Raw genomic sequence first — 21,562 nt, forward strand, 5'->3', positions numbered from 1 at the left:
GTCTTGGTGCCGGACGGAGCCACGGTGCCTCTGCTAAATAGTCTCAGGAAGGAACTTGTTTTGGTGGAACATGTGTACGTTCAAAAGTAGTTTTAGTCGTGCAACAGAAAACTCCGATTGGACAGATAGTCTAGCTAGCTGTCTGGATTTACCCTGCAGAGATCTGAGGAGCAGTTAACCATAGTCCTCACAAATCCACCGGAGGTTAGAACCCCAACACAGAGACAGAGGAAGGGGACGGCTATGCAGCTGAAAATGAGGGACTTCCGGTTGAATTTCCGGCAGCACCTGAACAATCCCGAAAATGAAAAGTTGTTGATATAGACTAGCTCCTTACCAACTTCGTACACATTCCGGTTATTGGTCGGGCTGCTGTTGCTGATCTCGGCGTAAGGTGAATCCCGTCTGGCCGGTGACTTCATTTCCACGTAGCCACACTCTGTGTTTTTGGCTGTCAGCAGGGGAGGGTCCTTTATCGTGGCGTATGGGTTTTCAGAGCTTTCGAGGGAACAGGAGCTGGCGTGATAGAGCGTGCCCTTCAGATCTGGATAGCACGGGCAGAGGAGACAGTCAGAGGGCAATTCAGCAATCAAATCAGCAGTTCAAGATGTATTTGTATATGATAAGATATTTTTTTATTTACGTGTCATGCCACTAAGTGGCCCATCCCATACGGAATTACATGACACCACTACAAAAATCATTTCACCAACAGCTTCCGCTCCAATGTCCACACACAACATACTCTACTTTGCGAAAAATAAATAATAAATAATATAGAAATCATATTACCGCAGGCGCAGCCACAACACAATAGTGTAACCCATACATTGTCCAACTAGAACTAAACATTTCATACATCGATACAAAGCTGTCTTTCTTTTAACACATGCTTGTTCTAAAAAAGTCTGCAAATAAAAACGTTTTACCAAAGTAACTATATCCTGCCTCATCTCTTTTACTTCAACTTTGGTAAATAATTGCAATCTTAAATCTTGATAATATGGACAATATAAAGCAAATAAACTTCCTTTTCAATTTGATTGAGATCACATAAATAACCGAGTCTGTCTGTCTGCCTCACTTCCTCAGTGCAGGACCAGTGAGGATGCTGCTTGAATCTTTTGAGGCCCTGGGGGTCTTTGGGCTTGTATAATAGTGTGGAGTCATAAAGTAATATAAATGATGTTGACATTTTCTATTTTCTTACACATTTTAGTGTTATAAAACAAACAGTAATGTAAAGTATGAAATTGTTGCTCTTTGATTTTTTTGTGAGGACTCTTGTTGTGTTTATTGTAATATTTTTTCCTGTATCATTTTGTGTGCATTCATTATACAGAGATTAACATCCATCTACTATGGAGTGCTCTGGTATAAGATATATATGTATATAGTTTATATTGAAGTTTAAGCTCTATCTATCAAGGTTGTAACTTTGGGTTCAACATTGGTGGGGGGGGGGGTTGAGATCTCCAACTATCTAGGGAGGTCCCGGGATCTGCATGGATTGAGAAAAGGGACAAAAACAATTTATAAGTGCAGGACCTACCTCGTAGCGATCTCCCCATGTATCTCCTGTCAACTCCATAGGCTCCTGATATGAAAACAAAATGGAAAATTAGGAAGGTCAGAGAACAGTTGAAGCGCAGGCTAGGATTTTCTAAAGAAAGTGTTCTTCATATCAGCATAAATTAAGAACTGTGGTTATAATAGAGCAAAAGTCTCCCATCCACGCCAATTTAAATGCAAATACAACAGATTTGCCAGAAAGGTGTTGTCAGATAACTACACATCTCCATCCACAGCAGTGGTATTGTGGAGTATTGTCTATCTATCTATTGTCATTATTGATTTTTTTAAGGAGCGAAAATAAAAATATTCTACAGTAAGGGACATGTGATAAAGGCATGTATCAGGATTTCAGTCATATCATGTCATTCTGATTTATAAATGCTCTAACTTTGATAATGTTCCTTGGAATAAAAAATATGCTAAAATGCGTGTCTGAATCAGTTTGGGCAAACATTGAGTGCAGCTCCTCTCTTACAGTATGTCCAATCATACAATGAATGAATGGATCTTTGGGCCCTATTTTAACGATCGCGTGAAGCGCCTGTACGAATCCACTGCTGCTAGTTTGATGGCAGAAAAAAGGCTCCGTGTGCATGGTTCTAAAGGGTTGTACTTAGTGTCTTCATTAACCAGAGGTGTGTTTTGGGGCGTAACGTGCAATAAACCAATCAGAGCTCATCTCCCATTCCCTTTAAAATCCAGGCGCGTTTGGACCTTGGAGCATTGCTGTTATGATGGAGGATTTGCTGAGCAGGAAGGAGAGATGTTCAGGAGAAGAAATGGATCTGCTTGTGCGTGAAGTGATCATATCATAATACTATTTCACATTGTAATATTTTTTATTTGTAATCTTCTGCATGTGTGTGTGCTGCTGTGCGTCCCTGTGTGTGTAACAAGCATAGTGTGCACGCGCTGTGCACGAGCCTAGGAGCATTTTACTAATGCTCTGTTAAAATAACAATGAAATGCTCCGTTATTGACTTCAGACCAGGTTTTTGTTGGTCAATGGCGCGATCACTTTCCACTGCCTCAAGATAGCAATACTCCCAGAATGCACCTGAACACACCTCCTGTAAGACCAGCACGCCCAGAATGCACCTCAACACACCTCCCTGTAAGACCAGCACGCCCAGAATGCACCTCAATACACCTCCCTGTAAGACCAGCACACCCATGGGCCACAGATGGGTGCAGGTGCATTTGCTAATTAAACGACGTGGGCACTGGACGGGAAACTGACAACTGGGTCGGTCTTAAACTGGCAAAGACTCTTGGGTCGGGCTTTGCGCCGGGTGCAAGATAGGGCCCATTGTTTCTTTGTCATTTAATTTGAAAATAATTGTTGTACTCATACAACAGTGATGTCAATGAGACAGGAAATAAGAGCAGTCAACAAAGTGGATCATCAGGTGAAAGATAAATGAGGAACACCCTATTGAACATCAAGTGATACAAAATCACATAAACTAACAAAAACCTTTCTGACAAGTATGATCCAAACCAGCCCATCACTACACCAGAGAGATATAGATTAAAACTGACCAATGTAGCACTCTGATCTAAGAGAATGACTTCTCACTTTATTGGCATCAACATCATTTGCATTTCCAGCTTTAAATACTTACGTCACATGTGTCAAACTCAAGGCCCACGGGCCGAACCCAGCCCCTCGCAGATTTTGATCCGGCCCGCATATTAATTTAGTTTCAGAATACATTTTGGACTGCCTTAATGTTTGCCAAACCAAAAAGACAGGAAACTGTTTTTTCAGAATGCAATTACTCGACACAGAAATCCCCCCAGAAGCAGATAGTTTTCATATTCAGGCTGTTAAACAGGTTGCTGGGAGTCAGCTGTCTGGTTGCTGCTTTTAAAAATGTAATCATTGTTTTGCTGAGTTGCTTAATTCTATGATGGCTATGGAACTTTTTTGCTGACTTTTTTAGAGCATTGTTGACCAAACTGAATGTGAAGACTATATGAGATATGCAATAATACAGGCAAAGATATTTGACTTTTTTGGAATAAAAGCATGTCAATAAACTCATTGAAGTCAACCCAACATGTCCGGCCCTGGATGTGATTCTCATTTTCCATTGTGGCCTTTAGAGAAGTTGAGTTTGACACTCGTGCTGTTGGGCCTTTTCTGTGCTATGGTTGGCCAACTAATGCATTCAGGCATGTTCGGCAGTTATTAGTGTCCCCTGGAAACTTATTTTGTATCATAACTCAGTTCTGTTTGTTCTTTACAATTTGTTTTCTGTATTTGCAGCATGTTTTGTTATGCCTCATATGTGTATATGCCTAATTATTCTGACCCTGAAGAAAAAGAATGGATGGATTTTTTCCTAAATGTATGAATGCATTGTCAAAGTGGTGAGATCCTCTCTCCCAGCCAGCACACAGCCAATCATATTGAGTTTTCAATCCAGTGTGTCATTCTTTCTTTAGCAGATTTCAACAGAACAGTATTGATGTCCCGCCGCAAAGATCCAGTTCGGCCTCTACTACCCAGCCACTCTACAGTTCACACACAACGGGAAACGTATGAAGTTCACCGACCCTGCGGGGGCGCTGGCCTACATCAATAACAATGTAATCGATGATAACGGACGCCCCGCCTCACACGCTGCGGAGAATGGTGATTGAGGTAATGTTGATGATCGGGCCAATGACTTCAGTAATCATTTAAAAGAGACGGTGGCTTCATTTGATATGGCTATTCTGTCATGTTTTCTGACAGTATTTTCTATGTTTATAGTATTATTTTGTTAGCATTGTTCATAGTGGCAGTTTTTTGGGGTTTTCTCTATGATCACCACCGGTCTCCCTACAGTGACCTTCTGCGATCTATGGATATCTTATGGATGTCACAGGTCACTTAATATACTGTTGGAGAGGTTCATCAATGGTTAAAAAAGTATCCATTGTTGCGGGTAGCATGCAAATGCAGGTTTGCAGTAGTTTGAAGTTTTCTGGGGGGGATAGCCTTCTTAAGGTTTGTTTATGTGTTATATGTAGTAGTTTTGATGTGGCATTTGTTCTATATACAGTTTGTGTACCTATCCAGCTTTTTTATTGTCTAAATGGGGTCGACGCAGATATTTTTGAATTGAGTGGTTCTAATGACAGAGTAATTCACATCTTGTCCCAGGTAAAGATGACATGAAAATTATAAGCTGGAATGTGAAGGGTCTGAATCAGGCAATCAAGAGAAAAAGGGTTCTCTCTCACTTACGATATCTTGGGGTTGGTATTGCTTTCCTACAGGAAACCCACCTTCAAAATTGAGACCAGCTTAAAATTCACAAAGAATGGGTGGGGCAAATGTTTCATTCACAATTTAACCGTAAAGGTAGAGGAGTAGCTATACTTATTAATAAAAAGATTCCTTTCATTGTATCAGACACTATACTGGATCCAAATGGCAAATATGTGATGGTTGTGGGAGAGCTGTTTCAACTTCGCTTAGTATTGGTCAATATTTATGGACCAAACTTTGATGATGATAGTTTTTTTAAAAAGATGCTAAACTCCATCCCTAATCTGGATAGTTATCATTTGATTATGGTTGGGGATTACAACCTGGTGATGGACTCTGTCTGGGATCGCTCTTCTCAGTCTGTACCAAGACTGTCTAAATCTGTGCAAACAATCCAGTCGTTTATAGATATACTCAACAAACTTATAGACCCATGGAGATTTAAACATCCCACTAAGAGGGAGTATTCGTATTACTCTAATGTACACAAGTCATTTTCCAGGATAGATTTTTTCTTGGTTGACCCCTATTTGCTTAATGCTATTACAGATTGCAAATATGATCCAATCATTATTTGTGATCACGCCCCAGTTAGTATTAAGGTAACTCTTCCGACTCAGAGGACAAAACGGACATGGCAGCTTGACACACTCCTACTGGCTGATTCAGACTTTGTGAAGTTCATTACAGAACAAATAGATTGCTTTCTGCAGGTAAATAGGACTGATGGCGTCTCAGCCTCAACCCTCTGGGAGACACTTAAAGCGTATCTCAGGGGACAGATTATTTCTCGCTCTGCTTATATTAGGAAGATGAAGTATAAGAATATTGAGGAGCTATCTTCAGAAATCAAGGCTCTGGACGGGCTCATATCTGGTTCTCCGACCCCTGATTTGATTAGGAAGAGAGTAGGCTTACAAACTGAAATTGATCTCTTAACTACCTCCCAAGCAGAGAGGCTCATCTTTAAGTCCCGTAGTAGATTCTATGAAGAGGGGGATAAACCTTCCAAACTATTAGCTAGTCTACTCCGCCAAAAGGCGGCGTCCCGTATTATTTCGCAAATTGTGCTACCTGACAGCTCCTCAACGGAGGACCATCAGGCTATTAACAACTGCTTTAAAGAGTTCTATTCTAAATTATATTCTTCAGATTCAACTCCTGATCACAACCAATTTGACGCTTTTTTTTCTAATCTGAACATTCCTACTATTGACCCTGACTCTAAAGAACGATTGGAACAAAATTTGACACTGGAAGAAATCAGCAACGCAATAATGTCCCTTCAGAGTGGAAAAGCCCCTGGCCCGGACGGGTTTCCAACTGATTTTTATAAAAAATGTAAAGATAAACTTGCCCCTCTTCTTCTCTCAGTCTATACAGAAGCACTGTAGAATAACATCCTTCCGCCTACGCTTCGCCAGGCGTCTATTACACTGTTATTAAAGAAGAATAAGGACCCTCGTGATTGCTCATCTTATAGACCAATCAGCTTGACAAACTGTGACGGCAAAATGTTCTCAAAAGCCATTGCACTCCGGCTTGAGACAATTCTTCCTCATGTCATTTCGGAGGATCAGACTGGGTTTGTCCAGGGGAGACAATCTTATTTTAATCTGAGACGATTGTTTAATATCATCTATACTGAATCTAGCACTCCATCCCCAGAAGCAGTAATATCGCTTGATGCCGAAAAGGCGTTTGATCGGGTTGAGTGGGGTTGTCTTTTTTATACACTTGGCAGGTTTGGTTTTGGCCCTAACTTCACTCACCTTATCAAGCTCATTTACACTGATCCAACTGCCTCAGTTTATACCAACGGTATCTCGTCTGAGTATTTTCCTCTTCACAGAGGGACAAAACAAGGGGATCCAGTGAGTCCGTTACTTTTCGTTTTAGCTATAGAGCCACTTGCCATAGCTCTTAGATGCAATAATAGTATACAAGGTATCTCACGTGGTGGCCTAACTCACACTGTCTCGCTTTATGCAGACAACTTGTTATTATATGTCACCAACCCCATCACAACTACCCCTGAAATCCTTAAAATCTTACAGGAATTTGGTAGCATATCTGGGTATAAACTAAATTTTAATAAGAGCGAATACTTCCCCATTTGTAGTAATGCCAGTGAATATCCCAATCTGCCGTTTAAATTGTCCGCCGAGTCCTTTACATATCTGGGTATAAAAGTCACCAAATCCTATAACAGTCTATTTAAAAGTAACATAATTTCTCTGCTGGAACAGTGCAAACAAGATATTAAAAGGTGGTCTATTTTACCACTATCTATTATCGGGAGAACAAACTCTGTAAAGATGAATATTGTACCCAAGTTTCTATATTTGTTTCAGGCACTGCCTGTTTATATACCACAGTCTTTTTTCAAGGCATTTAATCAAATGATTTCCTCCTATATATGGAACAATAAATCAGCTCGCATAAGAAAAGAATTCATGGAAAGACCAAAAGATGTAGGTGGGCTTTCACTTCCAAATTTGCGCACGTATTATTGGGCTGCGAATTTTAATGCCATCTCTCTGTGGTTAAAAGATTGGAATGATATGATCCCTGCGTGGCTCCAGATTGAAAGGGTTACAAGCAGCCCACATTCCCTCCCTGCTTTACTTTGCGCATCTCTACCATCACTAGTTAATAATATTAAGGATAATATAATTGTAACTCAATCACTACGCATCGTAAATCAGTTCAAAAGGTGTCTGGGTATTCCAAGTATTTCTATTCACTCACCAATAATACACAATCACCTTTTCCAACCATCCCTAATGGACAATGGCTTCAAAATTTGGTATGACAAGGGCATTCATAGTATTGAGGACCTGTATGTTAATGATACTTTTGCTAGCTTTGAACAACTATCCAGAAAATTCGGTCTGACAAATAATCATTTTTTCCGATACTTGCAAATTAGGGATTTTACTCATAAAAAGTTTGCTAACTTCCCTACACTACCCTCTCCTTCTTGTTTGGATTCCCTATTGCGGGTCAATATGCTGACTAAGAGAAGAATATCATTTATTTATTCCCATATCATGGATAGCTGCCACCTCTCTATTTCACATATTCGAGAACAGTGGGAAAATGACTTGGGGGCGCAACTGTCTGATGGGGAATGGGACATGGCTCTTACTAGAGTCCATTCTTCTTCCATATGCTCCAGACATTCTTTAATACAGTTCAAAGTGTTACACAGCTTGCACTTCTCAAAAGCCAAATTAGCAAGAATATTTCCGAACGTAGACCCATTATGCGATAGATGTAAACATACGCCAGCTACTTCCTATCATATGTTCTGGAATGTCCGAAACTTGTTTCTTTCTGGTCATCCTTTTTTGAAGTAATCTCTAATGCTTATGCTTATAACATCTCACCCTCTCCCTTGGTTGCTATTTTCGGTTGGTTTTCTGATTCAACGGGATCTGCACCCCTTGGTCATTTACAGAGGGTCATTGCCTTTTCTTCCTTATTAGCTAGACGCTTGATTTTATTTAAATGGAAGGCTGCTATTCCTCCATCACACCACCACTGGATCAGGGACATTATGCAGAATGTTAAGCTGGAAAAAATCAGATGTACCCTCAACGGTTCCATCAACAGATTCCACAAAACCTGGGACCCTCTGATGACTTATGTGAACAATTTACCTGGTCTGGAACTGGAACTCTGAATGTTTAAACCTGCCCTTGGTCGATCCTGTCATAACGAATGTTAGGTGCACTTGTTGTTATTTTTATTTTTTTTGTTTTGTTTTGTTTTGTTTTTCTCAATTTTTCTCAATTTTTGTTTTGTTTTTTTCATCTCCTGTCGGTCTGTTGTCTGTGACAAGTCTGTCAGGTTGATTTTAGGTTTGGTCTGTCTTTGTCTTCTTGGGATTGTTTTTCTATGATTATTTGTAAGATAGAGAATATGATTGTTTAATGTAATAACTGGAAATGTACAAATAAAGTGTTTAAAAAAAAAAAAGAACAGTATTGATGTCCTTATTGGAATTCCATGAGCTATTTCTTTGGAATCCACTGAACATGAAAGAGTGATGATCTATAGTGGGACAGCGGCAGTAATGTTGCTATCTATGAGTGCACTATAATGTATTCCATGTCTCACCCAGTTCATTGAAGCAGTCTTCATGTTTCCAGTCTGCCGGCAGTGTGCCAGTGTGCTCAGCTAATGTCGCCCTCTTTCTCTGATCTACATTCTTCAAGTTCACAAACAGCTGGCTGCTCTTGGCCTGCAACATTAAAGGGACAAACATCACATGGAATATGAATCAATAGACACATTCTGTCGTGAATATGTTACATTCCATTATGTGAAAACTCTGGACACAGCCTCTCTCATCTGTTTTAATTGGTATCATACATTTGTTTGATAAATTCTTGTACTTTTTTCAAACCAATCCAACCAATGCTCCTTTACTCTGGAGCTTCTTTCTTATTCTACTCTCATGTCCTCTAAGTGAATGGAGCGATGGTTAGACAATGTATATATTTCTGTGAGTCTCATTAAACTTTTAAAACACTGTAAAATTGAACCCTGCTGCGTGTCACTTTGTTCTCCGAGCACTCGTCACTGCTTTCAGAATCCACTCTGATCTAGGAAACGAACCGCAAACAATCGTGATCAGATTGTTTCATAACACATTATTTATGGAATTCTTACTTTTTCTATCTCTTTGCCTCTCTACAGACCCAATCACAACGTTTGTTATCAATAAGTTGCGGGTAGAATCCTCCTGCGTACTGTACAGACGTCTCTGAGCAAACGGAGACGAAGAACAGCTGGATCTACTCTCATCTCCTTCATCTAAAATGCATATTTGAGGCTTTCATATGACGAACAGTAGCAAACATGATACCAACAAAGATGATAGAACCATGACTAGAAAGTCACGGTGATCCGGTCCATACAGTCTCAAAGTCCACCTCCCTACCTTTCCATATGGGCCATTGTTAACGTGCGGGGGCCTGATGCACTGGGTCAGAGTATGGTAGCTTGGGTTGGAGAAGTAGTTGCTGGGGTGGGCCTCGCATGCCGGAGCGTGAGCATCTGAAAAATGACAAGGCGACCAGAACTCTTACCAAGAAGTTCATCAGGTTTTAATACTCCCCTTGTGTGTCTTTAATTTACTGAATATGGGACCATCATGTGTGGTCGCCATATTTACATTGTTTCATTCACTGTGTATGACCCTCATATTGTATGTTGTTTATGGTCTCAATTATGTTGTTTGTTGATTATTGTGTTGTGCACGTATATTGTAGGTGGTGGGCGTTTTCACCCCGCACTAAAGCACTTATTTCGACTAACAAAGTAACTTTGGATTTGGTAACTGCAGTGCTAGTTTTATTTTAAGTGTGGAGTAATAAATCATTGTACTATAATCTGGAGCAGTGATCAGGGGCTCTGCAGGGGAGATGTCTTTGTTCACTGTGGGTTACTGAAAAGGAGAAGATAACCAAGCCGTTTTGGCAACTTGCTTCATGCTGTCTTCACTGTCAATGATCTCTATCGATATCAGAATATTGTAGGGAAACACACAACAGACCACATGTTTCCCATACGGTATCTCTGGCACTGTAGTACAGACATGCAGTTAAACACACATATATATATATATATTTTACCTGTCTGTTTATAATAACGGTGTTTATAGTGTACATATTATTACTATTATTATTATTATTATTATTATTATTATAACTCTTATTCTATTTCTCGTAATACTTTTTGAATATTTTTCATCTAATGTGTTTAATGTGTATTTGTCTTAATCTGATGTGTGCGATTTTTTTGGAGCTGCTGTAATAAGGGACTTTCCTCAGTGTGGGATTAATAATCTTTTTCTTTTCTTATTTTAGATCATTTTCAAAATAGTGTTTCACTGTTTAAAAGCCATACGACAATCAAGGAGAAAGGACTGATGGTCCAACCTGAGGACAGAGCTGCCTAACATGCCTGGAACGTGGGCCTGGAACAATTATTACATAATTGTCAATTCTTTTTTTTTTTTTTTTTATAATCACGGTTTCTTTGTTTAACTGCAAAGAATTGCTAACATGAGCTAAGGTCTTAAAGTAACACTAAAGTACTTTTCCCGCTTCAGTCCCCTACAGGTTGGAAGAATTGTCCATTACCGCTGGCGTAATGTGTCACGATGTCTTATTCAAACTACAGATCTGCTACCCAATCTGGCAAACTTGTATAATGTAATGTAATGGACAATTCTACTTCCAACCTGTAGGGGGACCGACGTGGGAAAAGTTCTTTAGTGTTGCTTTAAGGCGTATGACTGATAATTGTTGATTTTATTTAGATATGCCAAATTGTAATTATATAAGTGATTATCTGCCGATCTGCGCATCACCTTATCTTTCTCAGTAGTTGGAGTTTGCTCAGTTGTCGTGGAGTTCTAAATGTTCAGATAAGACTTGTTAAAAGTAGGCCTGTAACAATTATTACATAACTGTCTAATTGTCAATTTTTTTTAAATAATAACAGTTTGTTTAACAGCAATAAACTGCTAACATGAGCTAAGGTCTTAAGGAGTATGACTGGTAATTGTTGATTTTATTTAGATATGCCAAATTGTAATTATAAAAGTGATTATTGATCGGACTATATATTTTTATTATTATTTTGATTGTTAGTTTTTGGCACTTGATCCTATACATGTTCATAGCAACAAAAATGACGGGGGGGGCCACATGTTTTCATAGGCTGTGTATTTGTGTTATTATATTATCTGGATCACATGACAGATACATAATGGCTGTTTCTTAGGTGGTAACAGCAATCGCCTATCAATCGGAAGCTTGGTGGTTTGATCCCTGGCCCTGCAGTTTCATGTCAAAGTCTCCTTGGGCAAGACACTGAACCCTGAATTGCTCCTAATGCTGCGCCATCGGTGTGTGAATGTTTATCTGATGAGCAGGTGGTACCTTGTACGGCAGCCTCGGCCACAGTGTATGAATGTGTGTGAATGGTGAATGGTTCCTGTACTCTGTAAAAGCACTTTGAGTAGTCGTTAAGACTAGAAAAGCGCTATATAAATACAGTCCATTTAAAATACAGTCCATTATAACCAAAAGATGTATCCTGGGATTCACTCAAAACTTCAATTTGTTTAAAAAAGTAATAAATAAATAATTGTTAATTTGACTGAGAGAATTATATTGTTAATCGCAATTCTTTCTGAGACAATGAATTGTACAGCAACATCTGGAATTGTTCCAGCTGTAGTGGGACGGTACACGTGACTGATCTGAGTGCAGTTTGAGCCGGTGGTGTACCTGCGATGCTGTAATCAGCCGGGACCCTCAGAGCCGGAGTGTAGCTCACAGCGGGCATGCTTGGCTCCTTGCCCTTCTGTTTCTTCCTGTAGATGATGAAGAGGAGCAGGAGGAAGAGCACCAGTAGCACCAGGACGATGATCCCCGCGATGGCTCCGATCTGGTATGTGTCCACGTGCATGGCTGCGCTGGTCAAACTGTTGAGGCTGCCCACCACCACACCAGCTGCACACATCAGGATGTTAGAGGCCTTAGACTTAAATCAGGGGTGTCAAACATACGGCCCAAGGGCCAGAACCGGCCTTCCAAAGGGTCCAATCAGGCCCACTGGATGACTATGCAAATTGTGAAAATTGCAGAGAAGTAATTCATTCCAATTCCAAATGTATCACTTTAATCCCCGAGAATATCCAAGTTCTTTTCCTGTAAATTTACAACTTCAATCTTAGAAATTCTGAGTTTTTTTCTCAGAATATTACCCCTCTCTCCCAGATCCGATTTCCTACAACGTTCTCAGAACGCTGTCGGAGCAGAAGCAAGCTGACAAGAAACTATGTGGCAGATCAAGTTTCTGATCCGTCTGGAGATGTCTACTGGTCTGGCCCACTGGAGATGGGAGATGTGGCCCATTATCTAAAATGAATTTTAGTCTATTTTTAAAAAGAAAACTTGAAAAAGTAGTTGTTCTATCAAAGGAGGAGATGACTGTCAATAGCCTCGTTCACACTGAGATTGTGCAGTGCTGCCGTAAAGGAGGTCTGCCACTAAACTAGGTAACGCAGCATGATGCTGCTCCAGAGTTTGAGTTTTGATCACATGCTGGCATTGCGAAAGCAAAAGAGGCACGACGCATGACATAGGCTGCATCCCATGTCTCTTATTTGATAGCTCCTCGACTCCTCGGTTGACCCGGAAGTTGTTCTGTCCCTCCTCGGGGAAGGCCGTCTCAAAGCTCTTATTTGTGCCCCGAGGCCCGAGGAGGGATCATCGAGGAGCTAGCAGAGGAAAGGACGTCTTATCCCTCTAGAACACATTTCCTCGGTTCCACCTCCTCCCATGATTTCCTCGCGTCTCTACCGTGCCTCCTCGGTGGGAGGGACTAAGACGCAAGGAAGGGAGGCAAGTGGAGGACTCAAGGAGGCAATTTAAGGGACATGAGGTGCAGCTATAGTCTCGATGTGGAGTAAAGCTACACCACAGATGCATTCTGGGATAGGAGAAAAAAACACTCTGGGTTGTTTGCATTTCTTTAAACCAATCACAATCGTCTTGGCCGGCGCTAAACTCCTGACTCAGCGATGGTAGCTCTGCTAAATAGTCTCAGGAAGGAACTTGTTCTGGTGGAACATTTGCACCCCACCAAAGTAAAGCTGGATACATGGTTAAACCTCATTTAACCAATCAGTCCCAAAACGCCCAGTTAGAGAGGAAATGCACTAAACATATTCTTTGTAAATCTTTACAATCATTCCCTGAAAGAACCAAGCAGGTCTGCCTTGTTGCATCATCCAAATTTTCTTCTAAACTTGACATTTCCAGCGTGTAGCTTGCTAGCTCGGAGGTTCAGGTTGGTGTTTCCCGGAGAGAACAGAAACAAACAGAGAGAGGAGGGTGAGGGGCAGAGGCCGCGGGATGTCAGGCTTTATCCCAGAAATGTACACCACTTCCACCGATCCAAACTATGTGGAACACAACACCATCAGCATCTTGTGTGTTTGTTCCAGTAGTCCTGCTGTGCCGGATGTCCCTTTCACAAAGTTGTGGATTTGTTATTCCCTCTAACAGCAGAACAACTCTGCTCAGACTTTTATACAGAGCGCTGAGGCGGAATAACGACGGAATAAAGGCGCAACATTCCCGCCTTGAACAGGCTGTGTGAAACAGGCTAATGATTAGACAACCAAGGTAATCTGATTACTGCCACTATTATCAAAAACCAGATCTGAGGATGCATTTTGAATTTCATTCTTTATTAACTTGATGCAACATGGATTGATTCCATTTTTTATTGCAGTCACACTCACCTTGGTCACAGCGAGCTCCCTTCCAGCCCGGGCTGCAGTAACATGTACCAGTCATGTGATCACACGTGGAGTTATTTAGACAGTCACAGACCTGGCGGCAGCCATAACCATAGGAACCAGGTGGACACTCTGGAAATAAGAAAAGATACATTATTTATTCAACTTCAGTAGGATGTCCCCAACAGAAATTAAGTTTAAGTGCTGAAAGGAGTTGAAGTGTTTGTTACAGTCATAATAGTCCCGCATAGCTAGATATAGTAGTACACAGCTGTTAGACATCATATCATATCATACAGAGATAGTAGTACACAGCTGTTAGACATCATATCATATCATACAGAGATAGTAGTACACAGCTGTTAGACATCATATCATATCATACAGAGATAGTAGTATACAACTGTTAGACATCATATCATCATACAGAGATAGTAGTACACAGCTGTTAGACATCATATCATATCATACAGAGATAGTAGTATACAGCTGTTAGATATCATAATATTTCATACAGAGATAGTAGTACACAGCTGTTAGACATCATATCATCATACAGGAATAGTAGTATACAGCTGTTAGACATAATAAAATATATGACACAGTGTCTCAGATCAGAACTGATTCTGATACCTGAACTTGTGTATCGGCCGATACACAAGTTCAGGTATCAGAATCAGTAGCAGAAATGGTATCATCTCTAGTTAAAGTCAGTTGAGCTGTAGGCACGTAACGTGTATGCACTAAGAGGAGTTAGAATAAAAGAAGTAAATAAAGTTGAAGAAAGAAAGAAAGAAAGAAAGAAAGAAAGAAAGAAAGAAAGAAAGAAAGAAAAAAAGAACAAACGGTGGAACATACTTTGTTCACAGTGGCGTCCCATGAAGCCGGTGCGGCAGGTGCACTGTCCAGAGATGTGATCACAGTCGGCTCCATTCCTACACTGGCAGGTCTGAGAACAGTCCTTCCCATAGAAACCTAACGGACAGCCTATAAGGGAGGAGTCATCCATCACATGATATACTTTCAAAATGCTCTACTTCTGAAATAAACAGTGAAGGCTGTGTGATTTATATATGGGTCAAAAGGATGAGTTTGATCATATAGAGCTGATCTACTACAGTATTTGTCATATATGTGCATGTGTGCATGTGTGTGTTTGTGTGTGTGTTTATGTGTGTGCGTGTGTGTTTGTGTGAGTGTGTGTGTGCGTGCATGTGTGTGTGTGTGTGTTACTGACGCTGTGTGCAGTAGAGGCCGGTCCATCCGGGGGTGCACTTGCATTCTCCATCATAAGCGCTGCAGTAGGCTCCGTTGTGACAGTTACATGTGTGGATGCAGTTGGGTCCCCACTGACCCGGCGGACATGCTGCAACACAGCCACAACCAAATCATATTATAATCCATAGTCATAGCAGGTCACAGCTCAGAGCTCCAAAGGTCAAAGTTAAGTGGCTTTTCTTTTTACCTCAGAATATACGATTTCACGATGAAACAGTAGAGCTGTAACAATTCCAATGTTTTCCAAACAATTAGTTGTCTCAGAAATAATCGCGATTAACAATATAATTGTCTCTTTCAGTCAAATTTATTTCAAACAAAGTAATGTTTTGATTGAATTCCAGGATACATCTTTTAGTTACTGTATATATCACTGTCATGTGAACCAGATAATATAATAACACAAATACACAGCCTATGAAGTAAACCACACCTCTTTATTATTATAAAACAATGTATTTCTTTCTTAAATGAACATAGTATTGACAATAACCATCCATACATAGCCATACACCTTGGGACCTTAGCTAATGTTAGCAATTAATTGCGGTTAAACAAGAAACTGCGATTACTTAAACATTATTGCAATTAGACAGTTATGTAATAATTGTTACAGGCCTAGAAACAAGTCCTTTACAGGATAGTAACATTCTAAAACCCATCATAGCCATCATATTTGTTATTTTATTGAGTGAACTCACGCTGGGAGCAGTCACTTCCGATCCATCCAGGATAACACTGGCAGGAGCCGTCGATGGGGTGACAGGTGCCGTTGTTGGTGCAGCTGCAGCTCCACGCACAGTTCTTCCCAAAGTGACCGCTGGGACACACTGCAACCCAAGACACACGAGGGAGAGGTCATCTCTCACCTTCCTCAACCACATTAATCTCACGTCTTTTTGCCATCTCAGACATCGTCTATGGAGTTTACTTTGGGATCTTGCTGATGAGGTTCTTAATACACACAAATGTTTAAAATTGGTCTCATGTGTGAATTTTGTGGAGTAGCGTGTAACATCAAATGTTGGGACACGACAGCGGGATGGAAGGATTGTGGCCAATCCCTCCTGCCCCCTACCAAGGCAAATTCCTTATAAGTGGTACTTACTTGCCAATAAATCCTTTTCTGATTCTGATTCTGACTGGTTCAAACATTTATGGTATATAATATATAAATAGTGGAATCTAATGTGTGTATGGGTCATGATGTCCCATCAAAGATTGGTGCTTTCACAATTATTTTCACAATTAGATTTTAAATACAAAATCATTAATTATGGAGATAGAATGAATTTGGGTCCTATTTTAATGATCTAAGCTCACGGCGTGAAGCGCCTGGTGCGGGTGCGTTTAGGGCGTTTATGAATCCACTGTTGCTAGTTTGATGGCAGAAAAAAGGGTCCGTGCGCCGGGTGCATGGTTCTAAAGGGTTGTTACTTAGTGTCTTCATTAATCAGAGGTGTGTTTTGGGTGTAACATGCAATCAACCAATCAGAGATCATCTCCCATTCCCTTTAAAAGCCAGGAGAGATGTTCAGGAGAAGAAACTGATCAGCTCGTGCATGAAGTGATCGTGCATGAAGTGATCATATCATATTACTATTTCACATTGTAATATTTTTATTTGTAATCTTCTGCATGTGTGTGTGCTGCTGTGCATCCCTGTGTGTGTAACAAGCATAGTGTGCGCGCAGTGTGCACGAGCCTAGGAGCATTTTACTAATGCACTGTTAAAATAACAATGATATGCTGCTTTCCTCTGCCTCACGATAGCAATACGCCCAGAATGCACCTGAACACACCTCTCTGTAAGACCAGCGTGGGGGGTAGATGGAAACCTGACTACTGGGTCGGTCTTAAACTAGTAAAGACACTTGCGTTGGACTTTGCGCTGCGCCAGGTGCAGGATAGGGCCCATTGTAAGTAAAGGCAAATAATAGAACAGCTAGTAAGTCTGGTAAGTTCAGAAAGTTACATCACTTTACTGTAATGCAGCCTTTAAAACCAGAAAAAGACGACACATTTAACGATATTAAGATATCCAAAATCTAAGACGATATCTTGCCTCATATGTCATCAATGTCAATATAATATCCATATATTTCCCAGCCCTAGTGACCACTATCAGCATTTAAAAAGCCAACGTACACACTTTGTAAGCCAGCAGAAAGAACTCACCCTCGTTGCACAGAGCCCCCTTGAAGCCCGGCAGACAGTCACACTGTCCCGTGACGTGGTGACACGGCCCGTTTCTGTGGACGCACTGGGGACAGGTCTGACTGCAGCGGTGACCAAAGTAACCTGGAGAGCAGACTGCACGCAGAGATAAGGAATTTACTGTAAAACCTAATATCTAAATATTCTGAATGTAAACTTAATATTCTTAGGAATGTGGTGGGGTTGGTACAGATGGACGTGCCTTGTATGTTAATGAGCGTTCCACTGGAACACGGGGACATCACTACAATGAAATCTAATGGATCAGAACCATAAGCAGTCAGGCAACCAGACACTTTATCCAGATGATCTAAACCACTTTTTGGAGATCAAACTGAAAGTCAAATGTCTCATTAATCCCATTTCCAAATAACGTTTGACCAACCTGTCTGATCGTCTGACTGCTCATGTTTTCGGACTTATTTTTAGTGATGTCACCATGTTCCCAAAACTCAGCTATTAACCTGCAGAGTAGCGTTGGCTGTGTGCTCAGACTTACTCCTCTGACAGGTGGGGCCTCGGTATCCCGGAGCACACTCGCAGGTCCCCTCATCCGGAGAGCACGATGCTCCGTTCTTACAGTTACAGGGGAGGGAGCAGTTTGGGCCCCAGCGGCCCTCGGCACACACACTGTCACAGTGGATACCTGCACAGAATTATGATAATTTATACTTTTATTGATCCCCAGGGGGGAAATTATAATTGTTTCACTCTGTTGTTAGAACACATTAAACACAGGCCAGAAATACACACGCTCAGGTCCTATACATGCACACATGGAGCCAGGTCAGAGTGAGGCGCCCTGGGGAGTAGGGGGTTCGGTGCCTTGCTCAAGAGCATCTTGGCAGGGCCCAGGAGGTGAACTGGCATCTCTCCAGCTACCAGTCCACACTCCATACTCTGGTTCCCAACCCAACTCCCTACGGACAGAGCTACTGCCACACACACACACACACACACACACACACACACACACACACACACACACACACACACACACACACACACACACACACACACACACACACACACACACACACACACACACACACACAATATCAACTGGTGCAATATACACATTTCGAAAGTGCAAGATTGTTTGTGTTAGTTGAAAGGAAATATTTTTTTAATAGTGCATTTTATATTCAATTAAATGTTCATTAAAAGAAAGTTGGAAATTATTTCCTTCCATTTCTTTTAAATTCAACAACAGTTTGTTGTATTTTAGCAGAATACTGAAAGCACCAGAACTGAGTACACTTCAATATCTGTTTATTTATTGTATAAGTAATATTGTTATGGCGAAAACGTTATCGCATATCGCCTATTTTCCTCCTATTGTGCAGCTCTAGTTCAGACTGGGGATAGGTGGGCCATGAGAACATTGTTGTTAGGTGTTACCCGTCCATCCAGCCAGACAGCGGCAGTGCCCCGTGGAATGGTGACATCCATCAGCGTGGCTGCAGTCGCAGCGCTCTCTACAGTCCAGCCCGTAGGAGCCGTCCTGGGGGGTACAACATGACATCACACAGATCAGCCTCATTAACATGCAGCAGTCAGGTGGTCTCCAGAGAGAAACCAGCCATGCTTTTAACCCTCCTGTTGTTCTCGGGTCAAATTTAACCCATTTTCACACAAAAAAATCAATGTCATAAATTTGGGTTTCTTTCAACCAAAATTGTCCAAAAGTAATAACATGGATGGTTCCATACAATGCTTTACACAAGTTAAATAAATGATGAGTTCACTACTTTCATTGAATTTGGGTGTTTTATTTGATTTTATAGCATTTGAAGAAAATAATTGATAAGCAAGCGCTGAAAAAGGTGACACAAAACATTGGGAAAAGCTTCAAAAACATTGGGGAACGCAACAAAAGTGTCAAAAAAGACGACGAAAAGTTGAAAAAAAAGTTTAAATTTTGTTGTAGTTGGATGGTTGACGGGAAGACAACATCCTATTTGACTTCCACTGCTTCATATGTTCCAACAGTGTAGTGTGTATGATGATATGAGATCAAGCCTCTCATCCTAACAGAGTGTGATGCACAAACATTTTGAATGCTTTTACAGGACTGCAGTTAGGATGTGGAACTGAATTCAGTACTTTTTAGGCACCGACTGAAGTGCCTCTAAGGTGTCCAGCATCAAGAAATGCCTCATCATTCAATACCTAATTTCAATACCTAAAGGGACCTAAATATCGTCAGTGTCAGTGAGCCAATCAGCATGCAGTATGCTTCTACCAAGATCTAATAATGTCTGTGATTGGCTGTCTAACGTTACACGTCGTAGAGACACGCAAGAAAAACTCTGTTACACAGAGACTCCTCACGTAGTAGGAGCTGAAACATAAATGAAAAGATTTGTGCCGTAATGTGTAATGTTGTCATTTATTTTTGTTTTATAAAATTGGTATCGAAAAAAAAGCATTGTTCATGAACCGTTATCAAAGTCAGGTACAGGTAAGTACAGGGTGCAGTAATTGATGTAGAAAGTAATATAACGTGAATTGTTTTCATTTTTATGTAATTGTATTAGTTTGACATTTACGAGACGTTTTGTCATTTATAATTGCAAATAAAAAATCAAATCTATAACACGCTGCCTAATCTGGAAAACATCAAGATGTGATTTGTAGTGTCAAAACATACAAAGCACCACTTGGGCCTTTTAAAGAAGATCATTACATTTAATGATGAATTGGAGGTGAAGTAGAGCTGTCGTTTCCCAGCACAAATCATCTTCAACAAAAAGAATGTGTACTTTGTAAAACATTACAAAAAACATTATTTGTGCTTTTTTTTCTCCATGTCCTCTCACCTGGCAGTGGAGTTCACAGCGCTCTCCCCTCCAGCCCGGAGCACAGGTGCAGAGACCGTCCAGGGCGTTGCACGCCCCCCCGTTCCCACACAGACAGGTGAGGTTGCAGCCCAGACCCCAGGTCCCGCTGGGGCAGTTGATGGAGCAGTCCACTCCGTGCCACCCTGGTCACACAAGGCCAGAACCATTTAAAGAGCTCATGTTATGCTCATTTTCAGGTTCATGATTGTATTTATAGGTTGTACCAGAATAGGTTTATGTGGGTTAATTTTCAGAAAACACATATTTGTTGTACTGCACATTCCTGCAGCTCTCTCTCTCTCTCTCTCTCTCTCTCTCTCTCCCTCCCTTTATCTCTCTCTCTCCACCCTCTCCTCCTCTCCTCCCTCCCTCTCACCTGGTTTACAGGAGCAGGATCCGTCCACAGGTGAGCACTGTGCTCTGTTCTTGCAAGTGCAGCTAGAGGAGCAGTGTGCTCCGTGTGTCCCAGCTGGGCAGGGGACTGAACAGTTTGGACCCTGGGCGGGTCAACATAGACAGATAGTTAGAACTGGCAGTGAATGTACTGTAAACATCATGGGAAAAATCTAAATCAAGGCTGAGAACAGACAGGTTTGCTAAAAGATGGGAACCAGTGATACAGGCAATGCCAGAATTGTAGAAATTTCCTTTTTTCTTCTTTTTATTTCTGGATGTTTTCATTTCATGGATTCTACTTTCAGGCTGGAATAAGTGTGTTTGTTAATACAGCACACCTTGTTGTTTGTTGTATGTGTTGATGTTTTAATGTAGCCTGACAAGCCAGACCCACATCCAGATGTTGGGTCTGGGAACTCACCATTGACGGAGCTCGACCCGAGGGGCGGGATAAACAGTTGTCTTTCAACCAATCAGAGCAACGAAGAAGGTAGCGAAGCTAGTTGATAGATTAATCTTTTGCCGTATCCGGTCGGCAAAACTCAGAACACATCTTCATTTTTAAAGAATGACTTCAGTGCTCTATACACAATGTGATTGGCCCACCAAAATTTGACTTTGCATACACAATGTGATTGGCCCCCCTGACCAAAATTTGGT

The 21,562-nt window shown here is 41.1% G+C and overlaps 1 protein-coding gene across 1 annotated transcript in view; it reads right to left on the reverse strand.

The window, feature by feature from the left end:
* Nucleotides 1–21,562, reverse strand: part of megf10 (multiple EGF-like-domains 10) — a 106,435-nt gene that overhangs the window by 6,861 nt on the left and 78,012 nt on the right. The window contains exons 11-24 of the mRNA XM_028601456.1: nucleotides 20,883–21,003; nucleotides 20,486–20,649; nucleotides 19,065–19,167; nucleotides 18,163–18,309; nucleotides 17,625–17,759; nucleotides 16,148–16,276; nucleotides 15,406–15,534; nucleotides 15,027–15,155; nucleotides 14,172–14,300; nucleotides 12,148–12,372; nucleotides 9,789–9,904; nucleotides 8,963–9,086; nucleotides 1,553–1,597; nucleotides 338–544 (exon numbers count right to left, since the gene is read on the reverse strand). Of these exons, the coding sequence (XP_028457257.1) occupies nucleotides 338–544; nucleotides 1,553–1,597; nucleotides 8,963–9,086; nucleotides 9,789–9,904; nucleotides 12,148–12,372; nucleotides 14,172–14,300; nucleotides 15,027–15,155; nucleotides 15,406–15,534; nucleotides 16,148–16,276; nucleotides 17,625–17,759; nucleotides 18,163–18,309; nucleotides 19,065–19,167; nucleotides 20,486–20,649; nucleotides 20,883–21,003 (1,903 nt within the window). The remainder of the gene's footprint in view (nucleotides 1–337; nucleotides 545–1,552; nucleotides 1,598–8,962; nucleotides 9,087–9,788; nucleotides 9,905–12,147; nucleotides 12,373–14,171; nucleotides 14,301–15,026; nucleotides 15,156–15,405; nucleotides 15,535–16,147; nucleotides 16,277–17,624; nucleotides 17,760–18,162; nucleotides 18,310–19,064; nucleotides 19,168–20,485; nucleotides 20,650–20,882; nucleotides 21,004–21,562) is intronic.

This window comes from Perca flavescens, chromosome 16 (genome assembly GCF_004354835.1).
Source record: "Perca flavescens isolate YP-PL-M2 chromosome 16, PFLA_1.0, whole genome shotgun sequence".
Taxonomy (NCBI): domain Eukaryota; kingdom Metazoa; phylum Chordata; class Actinopteri; order Perciformes; family Percidae; genus Perca; species Perca flavescens.